Source organism: Eretmochelys imbricata, chromosome 1 (genome assembly GCF_965152235.1).
Source record: "Eretmochelys imbricata isolate rEreImb1 chromosome 1, rEreImb1.hap1, whole genome shotgun sequence".
Classification (NCBI taxonomy): domain Eukaryota; kingdom Metazoa; phylum Chordata; order Testudines; family Cheloniidae; genus Eretmochelys; species Eretmochelys imbricata.
Genome location: NC_135572.1, coordinates 40,004,895 through 40,029,355, shown reverse-complemented (window position 1 = coordinate 40,029,355; position 24,461 = coordinate 40,004,895). Strand labels below are relative to the sequence as shown.

Here is a 24,461-nt window from a genome sequence, read left to right as displayed (position 1 = left end):
TGGCATATTTGCCCTGTTTTTTTATGACCCTTCACATGTTTACGTACAATGGGAGCTTGTAATCTCCATTGCTATATGTTCAAGTAGTGTCTCTAGTAGGACTTTTTTTAACAGAGAATGCTATTCCTCTTGCCGCCATTTCTGATGCCCATGAGTTGTTGCCTCTCATCTTGTTGCAATGGTCCGCCCTCTAGTGGTTGGAGGCCTTAAAACGTGCTGCTGTTACTACCGTCAGTAAATGGAAATTCTCCATTAGCTCAAGAGATCTTGAACAATTCAAGCAATGAAGTTAGATCCTTGCCTTTGGGTTTGCATAGAATCAGATTCCTCCTCATGCTGTGCTGTTGCTGGTAATGTTCACTGGAAAAGAGAGACGCTCTCTGGATAACATGTAGACGTAAGGAAAAGCACACCTTCTCTTTTTAAAGAAATCAAATGGTGCTTGTGGGAAACAGCTTCTGCTGGTTTTGGAGTGCACAGAGGAGAAGAAAATAAGACCTGCATGTGGAATAATATCTGTGCATGTAAAGATGGTGAAATATCTTCCCCAAAATTTTTCACAAAAGTGTTTTGGTTTCACCCTTGTAAATTGTTTGAGACTCCTCAGATTTTGTTTTTCTGCACAATTTGACATGAGTTTCTTTTTCTTCAGCTAGAACATTTGAAATTTGTATTCTCAATATCAAAGACATTGAATGAATCTGACTCATGCTTGCACCTTTGCATGCCACTTTAGACCCTCAAAATACTGCCTAAATGGAGTCAAAATGGTACTGATCCTCTGCCCTGGCATACGTTTCACCTCACTTTGCCCATTTTTCACATCACAATAGGGTTTGTTTTGTTTGTGGGAAAGTGGCCTGTTTAAGGTTTAAAACAAACATATGAAACAGGGCAAAATTTTGAGGGTGAAATGAGCCCATGTATTTTGTTTGTAGCAAAAGGGGGGAGAAAAAGCATTGTAGTACTTTTTTCATTTCATTGCAAATATTTTGCACATCTAGTGCTCAATCCTGCCAAGTGCTGAGCAGCGTGGCCCTCACCAAGCAAATCACTTCAACATGCGCTTAACTTTAAGCATCTGAGTTATCCTGTTGGCTCCAATGGGACTATTCGTGTGCCTCAAGTTAAGCAACTGCTGAAGTGCTTTGATGGATCAGGACCCTGTTTGTTACCACAAATTTTAAGTGGAAATCATAATTTTCACTGCAGTCGTCCCAAAAATAGTTGTGGGAAAAGGGGGTGTACATGTCTGATGTCAAAGAAAAGCCTGTTTGTGTAATATGCATCGTAGACGTGGTTCAAAAGTTCATGTGGCAAAGTCAGAGAGATCGGCTGAGTAAGTGTTAGTTGTACATTTAAGCTGCGAGGAGAGCGAATTTTCCTGCCACTTGAAAACTTGACAGAGAACTGAATTAATGTACCATGCTCCGGGGGGACTTATCCCCTGATTCACTTTGCTTTAATGTTCTTTGGGAGTGTCCATCTCAGACCTTGAGTCTAAAGAGTTTCCCTCAGGTGTGGGTCAAACATCAGTGAAGAATATTTCCTGCCACTTGAATGAGGGAGCCATGCAATATGCAGCTACTCTGGTTCATTATTTATAGGAACATTGGAGACCAGGATTGAGCTTGGTGTCTGTAGTTCAGGGAAGTACAAGTCTTACTTTGAAGAGAATGTGCAGGCGGAACTAACTAACTTTAATTTTTATAATCAAAATCAATCTGTTCTTCAGCAGTACTGTGACAGTCACAAACTGAACACAAAATAATTAGTGCATAAACACATGGTAATATGGGCCCAATTCAGCCAATGGAATTTTTACCAATGATTAAAATGGCTCAGGATCAGGCCCTATAGGAAAATTATTGTAAAACGTATCGCTTGTCTACACTAGACATTTGTACCACTTTAACTATACTGGTACAGTTAAGGTGGCACCGCCAACTCGTGACTACAGCTATATCCGTATAAAGGTGCTTTATACGAGTGTAGCTACTCCCATACAGGACGGGGAATAACTATTAGTATAAGTTGCCCTTATACTGGTATAAATACATCCACACTAGGACTTTTACCGGTATAACTACTTTGGTTAAAAATTACCACCCCCAAACCAGTGTCGTTTTACCAGTAAATCGTTTAAGCATAGACCAGGTCTTGCTGTGACACGTGTAGGAAAGCAGCTGTGCTTTTGTAGTCTTCTCTTCATTCTTGGAGTGCAGCAAGGGTGTGCTCCTTGCTTAGCCAGATCCGCGACAAGCACTGGGAACATTTTGCTGGGATAAATAGGGATTGAAGATAATCAGGTGATGAGCAAACTGCAGGCGTCTCCCAGTATCCAAATAACTGGCCCCTGAGCTAATTCTCTGGTGCAGTGAAAACAGATAAAGCACCAGAAACGCATCCCGGTGGACAGAAACGGTTCAGGAGAAGAGGGTATGAAAATATTCATCCTCAACATAATTCAAATTTTTCTTAATGTGAAGAGATTTACTGCTTGGCTCAGCGGCTCCGTGCACCCCGGCCCGTGCTGTCCCAGCAACGCCGCGCGTTCTCTCCGCCCCGCGCCTCTTTCCTTTTCCCCTCCCCCGCCTGGCGGGCTCACGCGGTTTTGTTGTTCCTCTCTTGGAATCAGGATTTTCTTCGGAACATCCCAGGCAGTATTTTTTCATCCGAGCTCTGTGATAAGTGGGTCTCTGTGATGGACCAAGGGAACCATGAAGAGAAGATAAACGGCGTCCAAAGGTAGAGTTATTTATACTGTCTCTCTGCAGAGTCCACAGAAGCAGAACCCTGCAAATGGGATTTTTGACAGGCCCCAGTTAAGAAAAGCATTTAAATATGTGCTTTAGTTACCCCCAGTTCAGGAGAGCACATAAGCACGGTGCTCAAGTCCCATTGACCTAAATGGGACTTAAGTCCGTGCGACAGGTTAAGCATAAGCTGAAGTGTTTTCCTGTATAGGGGCGCTTTCCTAAATCCTGTCCTCAGTACCTGTGTGCCTGCTGTGGGAGTACATGCTGGTAAGCGGATTTCAGTCATTTCCTTCCACCAAGACCACAGGAGGAGCGTGTTTATAAATATGCTCTTGAAGATCAGGACTTCTGCCTGCTGCCAAAATGGGCTGAGTTTGATTTGGGTGGTGCAGGAGCTTTGGCAAAAGGGGCGCAGCAACAATTCAGTTCCGCTCCTCTTTATTTTATTTTATTCTTTTTGCATCCGTTTCAAACTTCAGTGGCTGTTCTGAAGCCAAGATTGTGTCCTAGTGAAATATTGGAGTCTGGCAATGGCGGAGGCCCCGTTGCCGAGGACGTTAAAATTAGACTGGGCAAAGCACTAGTCCCATTTGTCCCAGGGATGAGCATGCGGCATGCAGGCAGGAGGGTGGACTAGGCAACCTATTAAATGGAGCCCTGCCAATTTACGTTAACAACTGGGTATCCAAAGCAAATGATTGAATTTTGCAACGGAGTAAACCAGTGAGTTGACAACTAATTGAACAAAAAAAACAAATAACGGTCACAAATTGCACATGTCCATTTATGTGACAGTGCAGTGTTAATTATTTCTTAGACTAGTTCACAGTGTATCAGCCACTATTCTGAATTACACCATATCAGAGGAACGCACTGAAGTTTGAGTAATGAGAGCTCATTGTGGTACCTGTTGGGTCTTTTCTGAGAAGCTTTTGAACTAGTAACCGTTTCCCGCTCTAATCACGAGTCCACATTCGCTCCCTGCGATTTCTGTGGTTTCATCAGATGCTAACTCTAGTGAGTGTGGGGGGAAGTATTTTCTTAAATTGCTTTTTATGGGTTTTTTTTTTCCAGGCTAATAGAGCAACTCCCCAGAGCCAATGTGGTTCTTTTACGTTACCTCTTTGGAGTACTACACAGTATAGAAAAGCAATCTGAAGATAACCAGATGACTGCATTTAATCTAGCTGTGTGCATCGCACCCAGCATGCTGTGGCCTCCTGCTCCCTTTAGCCCTGAAACAGAAAGCGAATTCACCAAAAAGGTGAGTGAAACCACAGTTTTGCTAAGGAATCTCTATGTTCAGAAAGGTGGTGGTGATTAGCACCAATACAGATCAGTGCTTGTCCTCTTCAGAGCCCTCTGCAAACATTACATAATTCATCCCCACTCTGTCCCTGAAACAGGTGGAGTGAGATTATAAATATCCAGTGCATTTGTAACGATCACGTCCTCCTAGAGGTGCTGTTTAATTAAGCTGGTCTTAGAACAGTTTTCTCTGTATAATCATAGGAATGGAGGGTGAAAAGTGACCTTGAAAAATTATCGTGTCCAGCCCTCTGTGCTGAAGCAGGACCAAATAAACCTGTAAGGAGGTCGGGGTGGAAAAGATGCAGAGGAAGGAGCCAGCAGTCAGTCAGTTGGCTTGGGGCTTCGGGGAGCATTGGCCCCAAGGAGAAGATTGTAAATGGCAGTAGGGAAGGAGCCAAGTGGGATCCATGCACAATCAATCTATCCAATTACCTCCTTGGCAAGATGGTGTTGCTGAAGACGGTGGGATCTGGCACCATTTGGAATCTGTTCATAAAGGCAACAATACGGATGAGCTGAATGAGAAAGTGCAAAAGCAGAAACTTTTAAATACTAGTTTGAAAATCCATCCATTGTAGGTTCATTTCCAGCTTTGGGGGAAGAAGGGTGTAGATGCAGAGGCCCTGTTATGGCAAAATTGGAGGCAGTTGCCTAAAGGTAAAAGAAATTGCATCTGCTGGAAGCCCGTTTATCCTTAGGAAACTAACCTAGTTCTAGAAGTGTGTGTCGCTGGGTGACTGGCTATTTTCGTGGGGCTTGGGTGTGGTGATCTGCTAGGGGTTACTGTGCCATAAAGGTGGGGGAGTTCCTGGCTACTGGGAGGTAAGGGCAGGTCAGGATGCGTGGATGGAGCAAGTACCACTCCATTCCCCTCCACACATGCCCTGTCCTCCCAATGTGATCACCTACCATCATCTGCCAGTTTCCTACCCTTCCTCTGGTCTGTGCTCCAGTCTGGGAGAAGCTTCTGACCTTGGAAGGCTATGCTATGGGTGTGAAGAACTGGTGCAGAAATGACTGCATGCCAGAGCCAGCAGGTGAGAGGAGGTAGACAGGGAGCATGAGGCCTGCTGGGATGGTGTGGGAAGTGATCTGGTGCTTAGTGAAGGGGGCTAGAGTTATCAGAGGCTCAGTCTGTGCAGAGGGAGAGCAGGAACTATGGTGAGGGAGGCTACAATGGTAGTGAGAGGGGAAAACACCGGGGGCAGTGCTAGAGTGCTCGTCTTCTGTCTCTTATAGCGCAGAGCCCTTTATTACTCTTAGTGTTAATATGAGCACAGGGAGAGCAAGGATTGGTTTCATAATGAGAGGTACCTACATAGGGCCATTCAGATGTTCCAGGGAGTCTTGAATGATTTTATAGATTTGGCTGTTCCTTTATCAGTCTCCTAACAGTTGTGTTGAGACCAATGGCTAGAAGTTGAAGGGAGACAAATTCAGACTGGAAATAAAGTGGACATTTTTAACAGTGAGGGTAATCAACCATTGGAACAACTTACCAAGGGCTGGTAGATTCTACATCACTGGCACTTTTTACATCACAGTTGGATGTTTTTCTAAAAGGTTTGTTTAGCTCAGACAGGGAGTATTTGGGGGAAGTTCTATGGCCTGTGTTACACAGGAGGTCAGACTAGATGATCACAGTGGTCCGTCTGGCTTGAGAAACTCTGAAACATGTCCAGAGGAGAAACCCATCTAGACCTGCTTTGGAACAAATCACTACCTGCAAAATTTAGCACGTGCTGGGTAAATCCAAGGCTGGAGCACCATATACAGTATTGGCAGAGAGCCTGTAACATGATATTGGGAGCAACCTTTTCATTCAAAGGAAAAGCACATAGGATTGGTTTTGTTACCAATCTATACTCCTCTCAGCTCAATAGTTCAAGATCTGTATAGAAATCTCATTGCCATTGCTTTGTTGCAGGTTTCTATTCTGGTACAGTTTCTAATTGAAAATTGCTGCAGGATTTTTGGAGAGGAAATTTCCACCCTCTTTGGGGACATACTGATACGATGTGACAACAGAGAGGATGGCTCAGGTAACATATGTTTCATTCATATTAGCTAAACCCAGCCAGTCAGAAGATTCCGTACATTCTTAGGAAGGCTGTTATTTTCCATTCATATAACGTGTCCATCCAAAATATTCAGATGTACACAAACATGCACTCTCCCTTCGTCAGTGATGGTGATAGTTATGTGATTTTTATCATGCACCTTATACTATCTCAGTCGCTCTTTTCACTCCGTTTGGCATGATGTACATAACTAACTTTGCCACTCCTGAGTAATATGGTTGTCCCAAACTTCTCATGTAGTCTCTCTAGTGCAATGTGGCTAAATTCTCCCTTGGTTACACCACTTAAAATCTATGGGCTTGAGTCTAGTTGCTATGCCGTAGCTGAAACTAGAATCTCTCATAATATATTGGATATAAACTGTCTACGTTCTGGAGCACAATAAAATTACACCTTGGTTTCTTCACATATCAGAGCAATTGAATTGAATGTTCATAACATTACTGATTTAATAGTCTGTAATTAATGTATTATCCATAGGTTGATTACTAGGGAGTATCCATAAATCCATCCCTATTCAGCACGGCACTTAAGCATGTATTTAAGTCCCAATGCTGCATTGGAGAATAATAAAATTAATGTCTATTCCATCTTAAAATGATCATTTTGGAAGAATTCTAAACTTCTCCCATTTGGCCATGTGTCAGTTTTAGGGACTTTCCAAGGACAAACAATTACCTAAGGGAAAGAAACATTTTGTTTCAAAAGTAAACTCTGTCGTTTGATCATGGACATGCTAATGCTGCTTTCATCCTCTTGCAGATTTCTCTTCCTTTCATCTGAATGATTCTTCTTATGACAGTTTGGAAAATGAGCTGAATGATGATGTTGACTCTTCATTTAGTGACTTGATCAAAAAACGAGGTCAAGATAACAGGAGCCGGGACTCAGTTTTGACTCTGAGTGATTGTGACTTGGACCAGCCTGAGGTGGAAGAAATTAAAATTCAACTGCCACCCAAATCAAAACCAGTGCGAATTTCTACTGGATCACACCATGAATCTGCGTTACAGGATCACTCTGAGAATGAGTCTCTTTGCTCCAGTACCTCTGGCTGCTCATCAGTAATGGTCCCGGATGCTCGCAAAAGCTTGAGAAGACAGAGACGCTGCTCAGAGCCCACGATTGGCCTTCTTGCCTCTAAGTTCAGCCACCGCAGTGAGGTTCATGAGAATGCTGTACGTAAAGCCAGCTGTGATGCAGTGCTGTCGCATGTAGATGAAGACTGTCTCAAGCAGCTTCGTTCATTACAGGTGGAAGGGCAAAAGCTTATTAATCAGAGTTTAGTTATGGGTATCGATGTAGGTCAGAGTGGCACCGTGGGCCAAAATGGTGAAAAGAAAGACTTGTCCAATTGCCTCCTGCCCCCACCCCTGCTGAGATTAAATATTTGCTCAAGAACTAGCTGTTCTAGTTTATCTTCTCCCGGAACGTCCCCATCTGGGTCCTCAATGAGTTCCTTGGACAGTGCTTTCTCTCAGTTTTCAGACAATTCAGTATTTACTCCAACTGAGACCTCCTCTCCTTTGGATTGTGCTTTTCAGCCTCAAAAGAAACATGGAGAGCTTTCTCCTGAATTTAACCCTTTCTCTGGAGTACACCTGGGTGCTGGCCTCAGTTCTTTTCCTAACCAAGCCAGCAGCAGCAGCTCCGTTTGTGTTAGAAAAGAGAGTCAAAAAAGCCCTGTAACTCTTCATCCCAGCACATGGCTAAAGAACGGAGCTTCCACGATGAAAAATTGGACTCTCCGAAAAAAGGAAAGAGTGTCCAAGCAAGAGGAGAAAAAGAAGAGTGTTGTTAAAATAACTTTGGAACCACAAACGGATTCTTCGGATGCATCAGAAGATAACTTATGTCAAGAACAATGGCAAGTTTTAAAAACACTTATGTCAACAGGAGGAATTAATGCTGCGGAAACAGTGCAGGAGGGCAACTTTTCTTCTTCCCGGGGGGGTGGGCAGCTATGCAGCTCTCCACTTTGTTCAGGGGAAGCCAAAGACAAGAGACTAAAGGCGTTGGGGCTTTTGGCTGAGCAAAGCAAGGAGGAGGAAGAGGAAGAGGCAAACTCTCTATTTGTTCAGTCACATAAAAGACAGCTGTCCAACACTTTCACTCAGTGCACAAATCCAAGGGCTGAGCATGCTCCTGAGCCAGAGGATGTTGTCAGTGCTGGACGTGAACTTTTCATCAAGGACAGCTTAAGTAAGACTCTGATTTCCACAGACTTAGGAGGCCAGCAAGTGACAAACTCCAAGAACAACAAATCTTTGCCAAGCACTGAATCAAAAAATATTGATGATGAGTCCAAAAGGGGCGTCTCTCGATCTCCAAAAACCACAAAGGCAGTTGATGACTGTTTGTTTAAACCTGATGTTAATAAATGTCTTCAGAAATCAGAGGAAGGGACCAAGACCATGGTCCAAAATAAAAAGGAACGGCCAAACAAGCACTGCAGTGATCCCCAGTTTGAAGAGCTTGACCAAAGGTTTTTTGCCGAGGAATCTTACGTTTAAAATCACCACCTTTGGGACTAGTGTCGGATCTGCTTAGGGTTTGATATCCCAAGAGACAAATTTTCAGTGTGGGGGGCTACAGAACTCATCCTGTCATTATGGGAATTATCAAATTAACTTCCCCACATACTAATATTGTGATTAACTATCTTCCTAGAATCTGGGAAGGTCCCAGGAAATTGTTAGGAGAAGCACTCCGATCCAAGACACTAGCGAGTGCAGTAGTGTGTTTGATATAGAGTCCTCCTCTTGACCACTCCTGTTATGCCTTGTAGATGTAAGTCGGTGTCCTTTGTGGTTTTGATGCAGTATACATGGTCAGCATAGATTCCATAACTGTGGTATTCTACTACTGGTTTGAAACTATGATGGTTTTTACTTTCATTGCCCTCCAAGGAAGAAGTGTCGTGCTTTGTCTGTTAACAAGGTAACTGTTCAGTAGTTCCAGTCCTCTCCATCTTGCAGCAAAAAAAGAAAAACAATGTAAGCTTGAAAAAGAAATGACATTAAATGCTGAAGCTTGTAACTAACAACTCCCAACTCTGTGTGTGTCGTTTATTGTGCTCCATTGGGTGTTCTTTTTATGTTTAAGTTGTGAATAGTTTATTGATATTGCTGTAAAATGGCATGTATCATTGCAAGCAGAACACATGTAATTTTATTATGCGCCATCTAAATCATCTTATAATATATTAAAAGTAATGCATTATCTAAAATGCTTTGAGTTTGTATAATATATCTTGATAAATTTTGCTATTATATATGGTCTGAAATAAATGTGTATTTTTGTACTTGCAGAAACTGCTGCTAACTTTACAAATTCCGTTTTTGTTGTTACGGCACTGGTATTGGTGTATGCATTCAATGCTGTACATTAAATAAAATTCATTCTGTCATAAAGTCAACCAAAACAATTTTCCAAATAACCCTTCAGTTCTTTGGCTTTAAAGTCACATTTATTTACCAGTGGATTGTGATGTTAATGATGATGCTTAAAAACCTACTTTGTTTTCCTTTTTTTTTAAATCTCTAGATTTTGACATTTGCTTCTGTAGTAAATGCTTTTGTTTTGTTTACTAGAAAGAGACGGTATATTTCAGTTTTGGCAAAGAGAACAAGCTGCAATGTGAATACAATGCAATAGAACTTCGGAAGTCAGTGCTATGGGCTCTTTCTTGCCTACTGATATCAATGGGAATTTTGCATGGGAAAGGATTGCAGGATTTAGCCGTTGCTTTCTGTACAGCACCATGCATATAAAGTGTATCTCAAACATATTGCAGAACTCAACAACCTGATAATATAGTTAAAGAATAATTCCTCTTCCCCTTCTGCTATTCCCTCAGAGGCATATTCAAGAGGCATCCGATGAAGTGAGCTGTAGCTCACGAAAGCTTATGCTTATGCTCAAATAAATTGGTTAGTCTCTAAGGTGCCACAAGTACTCCTTTTCTGTTTGTGAATACAGACTAACACGGCTGCTACTCTGCAACCTGTCATATTCAAGGGAGAATCAGGCGTTTTCAGCTGAGCTCTAAAATGAGGTGAAGAGTCAAGGATAGGGAGAAGCAAAAGGGCCTTTTCAGATAACGTTGTTCGCAGTGTTGTAGCCAGATTGGTCCCAGGCTATTTCAGATAATGGACGTTTGGCTGGGTAATGGATCCTGTATGAATATTGGCTCAATTTTACAGAAGGCTAGAGGGAAGACCAGTGCTTCTGGAATAGTATTGATTCAGTTAGTAACATTCCCTGTTTAAAAATGGCTTTCGCCCACTTCAGATAGTATTGATCAGTGTAATAATTTCAACACTGTGTTGTATTCGGTCACACTGGGGCAAGATTCCAAAAGCACCAATGGGACTTAGGCGCCTAAGACTTTGAGGTGTTTTTGAAAATGTTACCCACTGTCTAATGCTACAAACAGCTGCAAAGAGCAGTCTGTGGAAGCTCTGCATCATTTCACTGGGCAGAGCAAGCAATCTGTCTGCATATCTGTCAGCTGGAACGACTAAATATGTTTAGGAATGTCTCTTGTATTGAAAATATCTATTCCAAGGCTTACCATTTTGGGACCTGATCTTGCAAATAGTTTATACCCACGATCGTAGCTACATCTACGGAGACCCACTGAAGACACCAAGACTTCAGGCAAGTAAAACTATACTTGCAGGTATAACTGTTTGTGGGATCAGGCTCGTAACCACCATCTGTTCTCCCTCATAGTCTCATATGTAGCTACAGTTATTTGATTAGAAGTGTAATACACAAAATCTGACCTTAAAACCTTCTCGTTCACAAGGATAAATTCATGTGTGTGTGTTCTGGGCCCTCGTATTTAACAGCACTACAACTCATCTCCCTTTTTAAAAGAAAAGAGAAAGCCCTGATGCTAATTTTAAATGACAGAAGGAGCCACTCTGCATTCCTTTTCAAACTGGTCAAAATTGCATTGCCAGGCAATTTTCAATCAAGTAGCAAACATTGATTCATTGCACCAATAATAAGTGTTAATAAAAACAGTCTTTGCAACGTAAGCATTTTGTATTACCAGTCATATCTTACCACAGTGATTTTTCCCTCCTAGTCTAAAGTAAAAGTACATTCAGTGCTGCCTAGATGTGAAACAGATTGAGAGTTTGCTCTTGAGCTGTGTGTCCCGGCATAGTGCTTTCAATATTACAAATACAGTGAACAAGCTGGATGTTGGATCAGTACTATTTAAAATGTAGAGTGGACTGTAAAAGTCATATACTCTGACACTGCCACCTCCAACATAACCACTGAGAAACTTGATTGGATCCACAAGCTGGACAGCTTTAGGATAAAGGGGGAGTGCACAGTGGGATAAGCTCCGCCTCCCTCTGGGTGCTCCGCTGACCATTGGCCAGCTAGAGAGATGTGAGCTGATTGTTTCTTGCTTCCCACAATCATTTCTTTAAATCCTGGCCTGGGTGTTATCAGCCTCTTGTCCCATTTTATGTTGAACCCAGTCTCCGTCCTCAGGGTTATATGGTACAGTGGGTCTGACTGATCACCTGTGTAAGAGGTTAGGAAGGATTTTTTTCTCAGGGGCCAATCGGGCTGTGGCCTAGTGGGTTTTTTTGCCTTCCTCAAACCCTCATGGAGACACCGCGAGGTGAAATGATGTCAGAGTTGAATGTGCGGAATCATGTGAATGTTAGTTCATCACAGCTTGTGTCCAGTGCAGATTAAAAAGCCAAACAGCCAGTGACCAGACAGTAAGAAACATGGGATTTTGTTGGTGGATGCCAGATCTATGGAAAAAGGAAGACTGAAGTCCTTGTGGACAGGGATCCTTTCCTAGTACCTTCTGCCCCCTTTGCAGGGGGACATTGAGAGGATTCAGCAGAACAAGCTGAATCCTTGGAGTAGGCAGTGAAGAGTCCATGGCTGATGCCCTGAATTATGGCTCTGTGGCAGGTGCCTTGTTATCATGCACTAGATTCCCCTAAATGTGTCGCATGGGGAGATGGGGCAGACAGTGCCTCTCTCCCATGTTAAATTCTAATAAAGTTATAGCGTGCCATTTAAAATCCATCCCTCTATCTGTCCAAACTCACAGACATTGTCCTGATCAGTTGCAAAGGCCCTGATTTAGAGAAGCACTTACACAAATGCTTAAGTCTATCCCTGTTCTGGAATGCACTTAAGCATGTGCTTTCCTGAGTTGGTGCTAAAAATAATAATGCTTAGGACTTTATATAGCACTTTACATCTTCAAAGTGCTGTTCGAGCAATAACTAACCCCTGAGAGGTGAGCAACTAATTATCCCCATACAGAGCTTACAGGAGAGCTCTGCTTTTAAACGTGGCTCCAAAAATGGCATTGTGGGGTTGCATGTTTGTGGCTCACTGATTCTATATCAGATTTGCTCAGTGTACAATTACAAAAAAAAATTTCTAACTTAGCTCTGCAAACTTAACATGGGATCTGAGAATCAAGCTGGGTTCTTCCCTTTTTACACATCATCACAAGGGTCTGCATGGCAAGTTGTACCATCTGTTCTCCTGGGCCATTCCAGCTGCCCCAATCCCAGGCTGAGTCTTCAGGGTGGGCTGTAGTTAACAACAACAACAAAAAACCACCGTAGTTTTACTTGTAAAAAAAGACAATCTTGTCTGGAGGTCACTGATGCACAACACGGAATTCCATTATGCCATTTTTACAGTCACATCGAAGAGCACGTTCAGGGCCCACATGTGAGTGACCCTTGTGCGTAAAGAAGGTACAAAAAAAGTTGTAGCTTCACAAATGTCTCCCGTAATTGCAGTCTCCGGCATGGAGAGCTTGCTTGCTTCTGTTTGCCCCCTGAGACGTAAACTGAAAAGTGGGTGGAGTCGTAATGGGTAGAGCAGATTGTGCACCTGATGGGGGTAGCAGGAAGCACAAAGCATCAAGAGAAACTGTACCTGCTTGAGGCACATTCCCTTTGATGCTCTTCCGAGAGGAGTCCCTTCTATACAGGGCTCTGGCATAAATACGACACTCTCTGCCCTGGGTAAGTGACTGGTTCCAAGGGTCAGGCTAATTCTCCTAGATGTGCTGTCTTTACAGGAGGAAAAAATCAGGTAATATAAGACAACAGCTGACTATACTTAGATCAACTGAGTGCATCAAGCAATGACTTAGATCAGCTGCGTGAACCACACAATGGACTCAACGTTTATATTACAAAACTATCAAATTTGTTTTTGTAACATTTAATGTATGGAAACAAATCACGACATGAAGATTTTTTGCCTACCTCTATCATATGCATGAGCTAGAGCGGAGTTGCTCGTGGACTTCAAGCCCATTGCAGTCCGATTACATTTGCTCAGGATTCCTTTTCTATAAACAGCCTTTTACTGAATGAGTTATGTGGTGCTAGGGAGCAAAGTGAATGATACTGTATCTGAGAGTGTCAGATGCAACCCTAGAGAACTTTATAGAATAGTCATAGTATTTACTTCTATGCTACAACATGGTTGGAGGCTAATAGTGTACCAGAGCTCCCTACCCCACTACAAGTCAAGGGAAAATCCAGGTTATCTGCCAACTTACTTTCGCCTCCATTCTTTACAGAACTAATATGGCTACAAGTAGCATCTCATCTTAGGCTAGGTATAAACTTAAAAAACCACAACCCTGACCGACCGAGCTATACTGACTAAATTCCCAGCACGTCCACAGCTGTGGTGGTGGAAGAGGGCTTCTGTGGACATAGCTAATGACCTTTAGGGCAGATGCTGTTCCTACACCAACAGAAGAACTCCGCCTGTCTGTATAGGTTGCATCCACACTAGGGGCTATGCTGCCATAGATGTACAGCTATAGGATCCGTAGCGTAGTCATGCCATAGTGAGGAATCCTTGCTCTTTTTGGCTAACAATAGAAAAGGAAAAGAACTTTTAAAGTATGTAAGATGGGAAGGGACATAAAGATCTGAGGGCACAAAGAAAAATAGACATGGGGGAAACATAAAAAGAGAGAAGAGAAGACAGCTCATGCTGGAGAAACTCCTAAGAACATTTTCCAGGTGGGAAGAACTACTTTCCAGGCCTATGAGGTGAGAGAGGAGTATGTTTCCTAACATTCATGACTTCTAAAACCTGTTTTACACTTGGCTACTTGAAAGCTACAGCATCTTCTTTTGCCAGAAGCTGGGAATGGGTGATAGGGCTTGGATCACTTGATGATTACCTGTTCTGTTCATTCCCTCTGGGGCACCTGGCACTGGCCACTGTCGGAAGACAGGATACTGTGCTAGATGGACCATTGGTCTGACCCAGTATGACCATTCTTATGTTCTTATGACTTTACTTTTCTTCACTGAACTGCTCAGCTGTCCAGTGAAAAGATTTATCCTTACATTTCCCAATGATTGTATGCAGGTACTTAGCCTCACAACTCCTGTGGAATCTCCTGGGAGTTGAGTGACTAAAATCTATAGAACACCTTGAAACTGTAGGTGACAGCAGATGCCATCACTCATTTCTTTATCATTTGTATAACAGTAGTGTGATGGGTTTGGTCACAGAGACCCCCTTGGGACTGTCACCTGAAATTGCTGAAATTATCTGTGAGCCCGTTTTCCCTGTCAGCTTGGGACTCCAGAACCCTGCCTTGTTGAGCCAGACACGCTACTCCGCTGCAATACAGACCCAGGGTCTGAACCACGACCCCAAAGCTGCAGACTTTAACCAAAACTGCTCAGCAGGTTTCCTATCTCCAGCACCCAGACACCCAGCTCCCAACAGGATCCAAATCCCAAATAAATCAGTTTTACTGTGTATAAAGCTTGTACAGGGTAAACTCATAAATTGTCTGCCCTCTATAACACTGAGAGAGATGCACAGCTGTTTGCTCCCCCAGGTATTAATCACTTACTCTGGGTTTAATAATATACAAAAGTGGTTTTATTAAGAATAAATAGTAGGATTTAAGTGGTTTCAAGTAATAACAGATAGAACAAAGTAAGTTACCAAGTAAAATAAAACAAAACATGTATGTCTAAGCCTACTACATTAAGAAACTGAATACAGGTAAATCTCACCCTCAGAGATGTTCCAATAAGCTTCTTTCACAGACTAGACTCCTTCCTAATCTGGGCCCAATCCTTTCCCCTGGTACAGCCCTCATTAGTTCCAGCTCAGGTGGTAACTCAGGGATTTCTCATGACTGGCGGCCCCCTTTGTTCTGTTCCACCCCCTTTTATATCTTTGGCACAAGGCAGGAATCCTTTGTCTCTCTCTGGGTTCCCACCCCTCCTTCTAAATGGAAAAGCACCAGGTTAAAGATGGATTCCAGTTCAGGTGTTACGTTCACATGTCCTGTGAGACTTCATTACTCACTGGCTGGTACCCATGTATACAGGAAGGTTTACAAGTAAACAGAGCCATTTACAACCAGTTGTGCTAGTTAATGGAAGCCATCAAGATTCCAAGCCACCATTAATGGCCCACACTTTCCATAATTACAACAGGACATCAGAGTAATACTTCATATTTCTAGTTTTAGATACAAGAATGGTACATTCATACAAATAGGATGAACACACTCCACACTTCTAAGTCCAGGGAGGTGACAGTAAGGAGTCAGGTGAAGTGAACCTTGCTTGGGTCCCTGGACTGGAACCCTGGGGTGAGGATGGCCCTGGGTTCCCCTGGTAAGGTGGCATGAAGCCCCTGAGAAGGAGGTATACATCCCTGCTCCAGGCTTACCGTAGCTCACAGACCACTTGGCCTAGAATTCAGGGTGTCAGACTGGACAGAAGGAATGGAGATCGTGTGGGGGCGGGGGCAGGGATAGGGGCAGGTTTGCTAGACCAGAAGGGGTGGGGAGTAAAGCATGACCCGGTTGCAGTGTTGAGGCACAAGAAAGGGCAGACCACCATGGGACCACAGCAACTGTCAGCAGGGGTGCTACACAAGAAAGAACAGCTATGCCATGTTCATCTGAAGGGGGTGCTTGTCAGTGAGTCCACTCTACACTGCCCATTTGACACGCTGGTCAGCCTACAACTGGAGTGGAAGGGAAGGATGCAGCTGAGGCCTATGACACAATGGCAAAGCAGTAGGGCTGGCAGATGGAATAACAGAAGATGTGGAAGGCCTGTACTGAGGTGCATTGGCTGAGATAAGAGTGTTATCTGACTCAAGTGTTAAGTTGCTTGCTACTGTGGTCTATAAATTCACTCGTTTGAGTGAACAAAATTTTTAAATGATTTTAATAACCACCAAAGGACACGGCCGACTTGAAATCTAAGTCGGCCTCAAGATGTTTACCTTTTTCCTGTTGCTGTGTGAAAGGCCCCCAAAATAAAGGACGTCACAGGAGAAACAGTGAAAGTAATTACACAAAAACTGGTGTCAAATGCACAAAGTAACCAAAAGGGGAGGGGTACAGATGTTTTCCCTCCAATCTCTGCTACAGCAATTTTACACACCACTTGCAACAAGAGATAAGATTCAAACTAAAGTGATTCTTTAATTGATGGCATCCCTTTATCTGGTCTCAAAATTACACAGCCTTTCTTAATTAATAGTTACTGTCCTTGGTCTGTTCACAGCTGAGGGAGGCAATGTGACCGAACCGCCAGGGGATTGGACTGGAACTCCAGTGACTAGGTACTACAGAACAAGGAGCAATGGTCTCAAATTGCAGTGGGGGAAGTCTGGGTTGGATATTAGGACAAAATATTTCAGTAGGAGGGTGGTGAAGCACTGGAATGGGTTACCTAGGGGGGTGGTGGCATCTCCATCCTTAGAGGTTTTTAAGGCCTGACTTCACAAAGCCCTGGCTAAGATGATTTAGTTGGGGTTGGTCCTGCTTTTAGGAGGGGGTTGGACAAGATGACCTCCTGAGGTCTCTTCCAACCCTAATCTTCTATGATTCTACTCCCAGTTTTGCCATAGACCTGCTGCCTGTTGCAGAGGATAAACTCTTTGGACTGTCTTAATACGTCTGTAGAGCTCCAAGCACAAGGGGCCTCTAGGTGCTACGGGTCTACAAATAATAGAACAATTATAAGCTATTAACCCCTTCTGTACTATTAAAAATGTAATGACCTTTCTGTATTCTAACCAATTAGCTAGTGAAATTGTTGTTACATAGCATTCTACCATGTCATCCCTTTATACCTGGAGCAATAAGGGAAATAAAGTTTGGTGGCCCAGTAGATGATTTTCTCAGACTCTTAACTGTAACAATTCACAATTGTATGGTTGCCCCTTTTTGAAGGGAGCAGTCAAAGTTCAGGGCCCTGGATTGCTCCAGTTTGGAGGAGAAATTGGTCTTAAGTATTTCTTTGATGCATTTACAGTCCTTCTGAGTTCAGAGACACAAATCAAATAGCAGGAAATGCATCCTCCCCTTCCTATCTACTTCCTGCTGACCCAAAAGACTTCTCCCCAGGTTTGGTCCACAGTCAGACCCCAGGCTTTCAGATGTTCCTTCAAGCTGTCTGTGTTTCTCTCTGGACCTATGTGTTTTACACACACGTCACCCCATACAACAAGATATTAAAAAAACTAGTTTGAAAGAAATATGACTGCACTGATATTTTGTCCTTTGATAGGTTCCTGAGTAGATTACTGATGCCATCTTATTCAAGATTAATATGGCAAATAAGATTTAAATTATTTACTGCTCTCAACAAACCCCATGCTTATGGTAATTGTGTATAAATGAATCTTCATCTGTCAAACATGATTAAAGCTGGGAGCATGCTGGTGCCACATAGCTCCCACCACAGTGTTTCTGAAGGTAGCAGAGTTGCTTGCACAGAATAGGAAGCCCAGGGTGCAGCTTGTTCAGGTGCAAGGCCCAGGTCTGGAGTGAAGGTTTGGCTAGTTGCAGAGAGAACATTTTAAACTCAGAAACAGTTCATCTCCCTGTCATGGGACCAGAGGTGGAACAACAAGAATAAATAGTTACCTGGAGGCTCAGGTCTGAATGCAAAAATCATTTTCTTGTAGGTTTTAGAGCTGGGGGGTTGAGGCTAACCAAATTGATACCAATTTAGCAGAAGGCTCCAGCTGCATTTCCTTCCATGTAGCTTTACAAACAGTAAAATATAAACCATATTACAAGAGAGCAGCTGTGCTTCCCCAGAGCTCCCTGACGTCTGATTTGGTTCTAGCTTCATTGGCCATAACTGCCTTCTTTTTAAATACACTTGACTGCACTTAATTAGCTCCCACCTGGGAGCATGTCCCTGAGCTGCCTCTGACAGTGGCTGTGACTTAACACCTGAACCACCCAGATTGCCCATGCTTCCAACTGAATCTTTTCCTCTTTAAGTGTGAGGCTTATGAAGAGCTGAAAATAGCTGTTACATTTTGGGTTAGAAGATGCAAACTGCCACTGTTGTGGCTGGAAATGCCATCATTTAATAAAAGGGAGTAGACTCTTTTAAGAAACCTCTTCCTTCCCCAGAAACCAGCCTATGGACATAGAGATCTAGCTATTATTGGCTCCTACTGCCCAGTGCTGCTCTAGCAAGTGTGAATCTGAGCTCAGTTTCAAAGAAGTAGGTGGAAGTCCTGTGGTTTTTATTTCTCAGGCCAGAAGTGGGCAACAGCAGCTCTATTGCTCCCAGTTCAGCAGATACTTTGGCAATTGCATCCACTATGAGTCAGTTTTGTTTTATTTCGGGATGTTGTCTGGTTTCAAAGCTAGCACTAGGAAGGACAGCCTGTCTCTTAGTGCTGAGGGAGGTTGGCAGAGAAAGGGGACATCCATGGGGCAGTGATTGCCAGGTACTGGACCAACTGGCCATCTCTCCAGTAGTAACCTCTGCTTGGCCTGGAGGTGACTTTTAAGGCCTTTAACACTCACATTTCTTCCTGCAGAAATGCTTTCAAAGAGGCAATGGGATTGGGGTGAGGCAAGCTGCACTGAGAGCCAAAAACCAGTTGCTTCAAGGGCATGTATGTGAGAGAGAGCGGGTCAGATTAGTAGGAGCTTTAGCTACTCACTCTGCTAAAAGATGGCTCAGGTCATATTTTGTTCCCATGTCAAACATCCTTTTCCAGAGTGAGCTGGAGACACAGCCCCCTTGGTGGAAGTATAAAGGTTAGAGGGCAATGGGATGGGGGATCTTTTCACCCCTTTGCGGGAATGAGAGACATATGGGCAGCAAGAGAGAGATGCTTTGAGCGCTGATTGCAGTGTGAGAGGGGCTGGTGGTATCTGAGCCTCAGGGAGAAATGTAATAACCCTAGTCTTCACCAGCTTAATCTGCCTTCCAAGAGCAGCTCCCAAGAACCAATGCACTCTGTGGGCTTGATTCTCTGGGGCACTAAGGCCGCTCTGTGCTGCTCTAGCATAAAGAAGTAGAGGTGGGAATCATAGAATATCAGGGTTGGAAGGGACCTCAGGAGGTCATCTAGTCCAACCCCCTGCTCAAAGCAGGACCGATCCCCAATTAAATCATCCCAGCCAGGGCTTTGTCAAGCCTAACCTTAAAAACTTCTAAGAAACGAGATTCCACCACCTCCCTAGGTAACGCATTCCAGTGTTTCACCACCCTCCTAGTGAAAAAGTTTTTCCTAATGTCCAACCTAAATCTGCCCCACTGCAACTTGAGACCATTACTCCTTGTTCTGTCATCTTCTATGGCCCCCTGTAAACATTCCCTCTGCAGGGGCCTTCCCTTATCTGTGGAGACCTGATCTAATGGCTCTGTGCAGGCCCTGCTCCCAGTTTTGGACACCTGTTAGGGACTGGGAGTGTCCAGAACAAACTGCTTTGCTATGGCTATTCTCTGTACCAGGGAGGCCAAGTTGCCACCTATTCCTCTCTGGGACAGAAGTGTAGTCGCCTCTGCTAGTGCCACGCCATATGTTGGAGGGTGGAGCAGAGACATGAGAAATCCCCATCAAGGTGCACCTCTGACTTTAGATTTCCTTCATCCAGCCTTGTCTGTCACCATAACATATGAACACACCTCCCACGAGTTTAAAAATATTGTAGAACTAACTCTCTCTCTCTCTCTACCATCTCAACATGCAGGAGAAATGGCTTAATTAGTATAGCGTCTACCTTGTGTGTTGTTAATCCATGAAGAATTTAGCAAGCGAAAGCTATAAGGGTGAGTTTTGCATTTTTTTTTCTAAACATGCTGAGCTTAGAGCTCATTCTTATCTCCCCTAGTTACAAAGCACCAGTGTCATTCTCACAGCACTCTGTGTTGCTAAGAACACGAGTGTCTGCCTCTCATAGAGGCATGGGGATTAAGTGAATTGACCAAGGTCACTCCAGAAACTTGTGACAGAGCCCGCAATAGACTCCAGATCAACCAAGTCGTAATCCAAAGCCTTAACTACAAGATTATCCTTCCTCTCCTCCCTTAGACTGTAGAATCCTCTTCCCAGGGTAACCCCATCACTTGATACATCTTAAATTTAACTGGATGAAGCACTCTAAGCTGTACTGTAGGAAATATAAGGGTCTAAATGAACTGAATGAATTCTCCCCTGGCAGCTAGCTGGGAAGGGGAGACACTTCTGGAGCAAACTATTTATATGAACACACCTACTCTGCTTAGATATCCAGCAGATAGAGTGGTGTTGCTCAAAATAATCAATGTTGGCTGGTGTTGGGTTACAAATCACTTTAGTATTGAATGCAGGGGTAGTGAAATGCTGTTACCAACGTTTTTGTCATTATTGTATGAATACAGGGAAGTAGGACTCTGCTTAACCTGTCCCAAATGAGGGGGTCACCCTCAGCTGAAAGGACCTCATTAAGCCAGGGGCTTGAGTGCCAGAGCCCCATGAAAGAGGGGTGGGAACTCTCCTTAGGGGTCCCTGGACTGGCTTAACCTGTTCCTCCCCACTGTTCAAAGACAGAGCTAAACAGGCTTCTTCAGGAGCCTCTTTGTTATAATAAATGCTCAATCAGAGGTCAAATCAGTTGTGGAGGGACTGTGTTTCTGCCCAGCCTGCAAAGAGCTGAAAATTACTAAGAGACTCAAGTGCGGAGGTCACAGCAGAGAGGCAGGTGGCAGCAGAAGGTGGTTGAAAGTCAGCTGGTGAACAAGTAGCTGGTGAGGTGGTGATCAGAACAAGCTGCTAGTGAGGAATCGCGGCTGGCAGGGTGGCCAGGTGGCAAGGAGCAGTGTCTGGCGCGGTGGCCAGGTGGTGAGGAGCAGCGGCTGGCGCAGTGGCCAGGTGGTAAGGAGCAGCGGCTGCAGGGGCGGCCAACAGAGAGGAGCAGCGGCTGGCAGGGAGGCCAGGTGGCAAGGAGCAGTGACTGCTGGGGCGGCCAGCCAAAGCAAGTGCTCAGATGGCAGAGCAAGCAAGGTGCCTTCTTTCCTGGGGTAGAGGTGAACTCACACAGATGTGCCTTTGAACCTTGGGTCCTCTCTGACCAAGGACAACCACTGAGAATGGGGTATGATGAGTGAGGAGAGAGGGGCACAGTAAAGGAACTTTTGATTGTAGGACTCAAGAACATGAGACAGAAGACTCTGCCCCACACACTCTGGGGTGGGCATCCTGCTCACAGCTTTATGATTATGAATCCTACTTGGGGCATTTTCCCTAATTAATGTCGGGTGACTTCCCTCCTTTCATTAAAAGTTTTTCTACACTCAGGCTTTGTGCTTGCAAGTGGGAAAGTATTGCCTCTCAGAGGCACCCAGGGGTGGTGTGTAATTTTCCCATCTTACTGGGTGGGGGCTCGAGCCGGTGCTGTGTTGTATTGTTGAAAAGGAACCCCTAGATATTGAACCTGGCCCTGGTTGCTGCTGGCTTCACCTGGCAGAAGGGTTAACAGAAATAGTCCTGTAGTAGCAGGGTGAGATGGATTAAATGGTCTTTGCAACTGTAATTTCTGAGATCTGGGGTGATACAGTAATAATCTCAGTGGATCTTGTAAGTGATAGGTTTCAGAGTAACAGCCATGTTAGTCTGTATTCGCAAAAAGAAAAGGAGTACTTGTTAGTCTCTAAGGTGCCACCAATTTATTTGAGCATAAGCTTTCGTGAGTTACAGCTCACTTCATCGGATGCATACTTCAGCTCCCAACTAAAACCCCTTCAACTCATTATTAAGGATCTACAACCTATCCTGAAGGATGACCCAACACTCTCACAAATCTTGGGAGACAGGCCAGTCCTTGCCTACAGACAGCCCCGCAACCTGAAGCAAATACTCACCAGCAACCACATACCACACAACAGAACCACTAACCCAGGAACCTATCCTTGCAGCAAAGCCCATTGCCAACTGTGCCCACATATCTATTCAGGGGACAACATCACAGGGCCTAATAACATCAGCCACACTGTCAGAGGCTCGTTCACCTGCACATCCTCCAATGTGATATATGCCATCATGTGCCAGCAATGCCCCTCTGCCATGTACATTGGTCAAACTGGACAGTCTCTACGTAAAAGAGTAAATGGACACAAATCAGATGTCAAGAATTATAACGTTCATAAACCAGTCGGAGAACACTTCAATCTCTCTGGTCACGCGATTACAGACATGAAAGTCGCTATTATACAACAAAAAAACTTCAAATCCAGACTCCAGTGAGAAACTGCTGAATTGGAATTCATTTGCAAATTGGATACAATTAACTTAGGCTTGAATAGAGACTGGGAGTGGCTTAGTCATTATGCAAGGTAGCCTATTTCCCCTTGTTTTTTCCTACACCCCCCCCCCCGACGTTCTTGTTAAACCCTGGATTTGTGCTGGAAATGGCCCACCTTGATTATCATACACAATGTAAGGAGAGTGGTCACTTTGGATAAGCTATTACCAGCAGGAGAGTGAGATTATGTGTGTGTGTGGGTTTTTTTTTGGGGGGGGGGGGTGAGAAAACCTGGATTTGTGTTGGAAATGGCCCACCTTGATTATCATACACATTGTAAGGAGAGTGATCACTTTAGATAAGCTATTACGAGCAGGAGAGTGAGTTTGTGCGTTGTGGGGGGGGGGGGGGGAGAAAACCTGGATTTGTGCTGGAAAGGGCCCAACTTGATTATCATACACATTGTAAGGAGAGTGATCACTTTAGATAAGCTATTACCAGCAGGAGAGTGGGGTGGGAGGAGGTATTTTTTCATGCTTTGTGTGTATATAATAAGATATTCTACACTTTCCACAGTATGCATCTGATGAAGTGAGCTGTAGCTCACGAAAGCTTATGCTCAAATAAATTGGTTAGTCTCTAAGGTGCCACAAGTACTCCTTTTCTTCGTGTAAGTGATGTGCATCACTCATGGGAGAATCACAGGTAGGAACAATTATTTAATATTTGGCAGATGTCATGTTTAAACTGAATTATATTGTATGCATGTCCCTTTTACTATTTTTTTTAACTTCCATGTCATGTTTGTTCAGTTTACTAATGGAAACAAATGTGTCCACACTCAGCCCTGCAGGGTCAACTTGCAAGAGCTAATAAGGAATCAACTTGTCAGCCTTCTGCCTGATGCAGAAACATGCTCATAACCCAGAGCTCTCACTGCTGATGACTGATGCATGAAACCAAAGAGGATGCAAAATTGTCAAAAGCCCTAGCCCTGAGGGCCACAAACTGCTTCAGCTAATAAATAGAGCAAATATGACATAAAAGCATAGTCATGGAAATGTGTATCTGATCTGGGTAGATCAGAAAAGTGGCAGATCTGAAATATCCACTCCTTTTTGGGAACAAAGAAAATACAGATCTGTAGGTAGTACCAATCATCGCCTGGGAAACTCTTATGAATAATTTCCGAACCAGGTGTTGGAAACTTTCCGATCTTTCCTCAACAGCTTATTGTAAAAAAACCCTAAGATCTCTAGCTATGTGTTGGAGAAAGACATTTTCTTCATTTTAAAATTTTTCCAAGAATGTTTCCTTGTTTCGACTCTGCTAGGCCATGACAGGGACACTGAGTCATATGTAATTACCCAGCAGAATGTTCTCAGTGCAATGTGACGTTGTACGTCACATCATGCATGCAAAAGATTTCTTAGACTACAAGGGATTGCCCAACTGTTTGTTGTAACATTTGAGTCACATGGAGCAGAAGGCAGTAAACCTTTGATTGATTGTCCCCACTGACTGTGTTCTTTCAGCTGGGAAAGCCCCTTCTCTTAGGAAAAACTTTTTCACTAGGAGCGTGGTGAAACACTGCAATGTGTTACCTAGGGAGGTGGTGGAATCTCCTTCCTTAGAAGTTTTTAAGGTCAGGCTTGGCAAAGCCCTGGCTGGGATGATTTAGTTGGGGATTGGGGATTGTCCTGCTTTGAGCAGGACATTGGACTAGATGACGTCCTGAGGTCCCTTCCA

At 43.8% G+C, this 24,461-nt stretch overlaps 1 protein-coding gene across 1 annotated transcript in view; it reads left to right on the top strand.

The window, feature by feature from the left end:
- Nucleotides 1-8,664, top strand: part of ARHGAP20 (Rho GTPase activating protein 20) — a 90,458-nt gene extending 81,794 nt beyond the window's left edge. Inside the window, exons 12-15 of the mRNA XM_077805971.1 lie at nt 2,639-2,748; nt 3,834-4,023; nt 5,998-6,112; nt 6,914-8,664. Of these exons, the coding sequence (XP_077662097.1) occupies nt 2,639-2,748; nt 3,834-4,023; nt 5,998-6,112; nt 6,914-8,664 (2,166 nt within the window). The remainder of the gene's footprint in view (nt 1-2,638; nt 2,749-3,833; nt 4,024-5,997; nt 6,113-6,913) is intronic.
- The last annotated feature ends 15,797 nt before the right edge of the window (nt 8,665-24,461 follow it).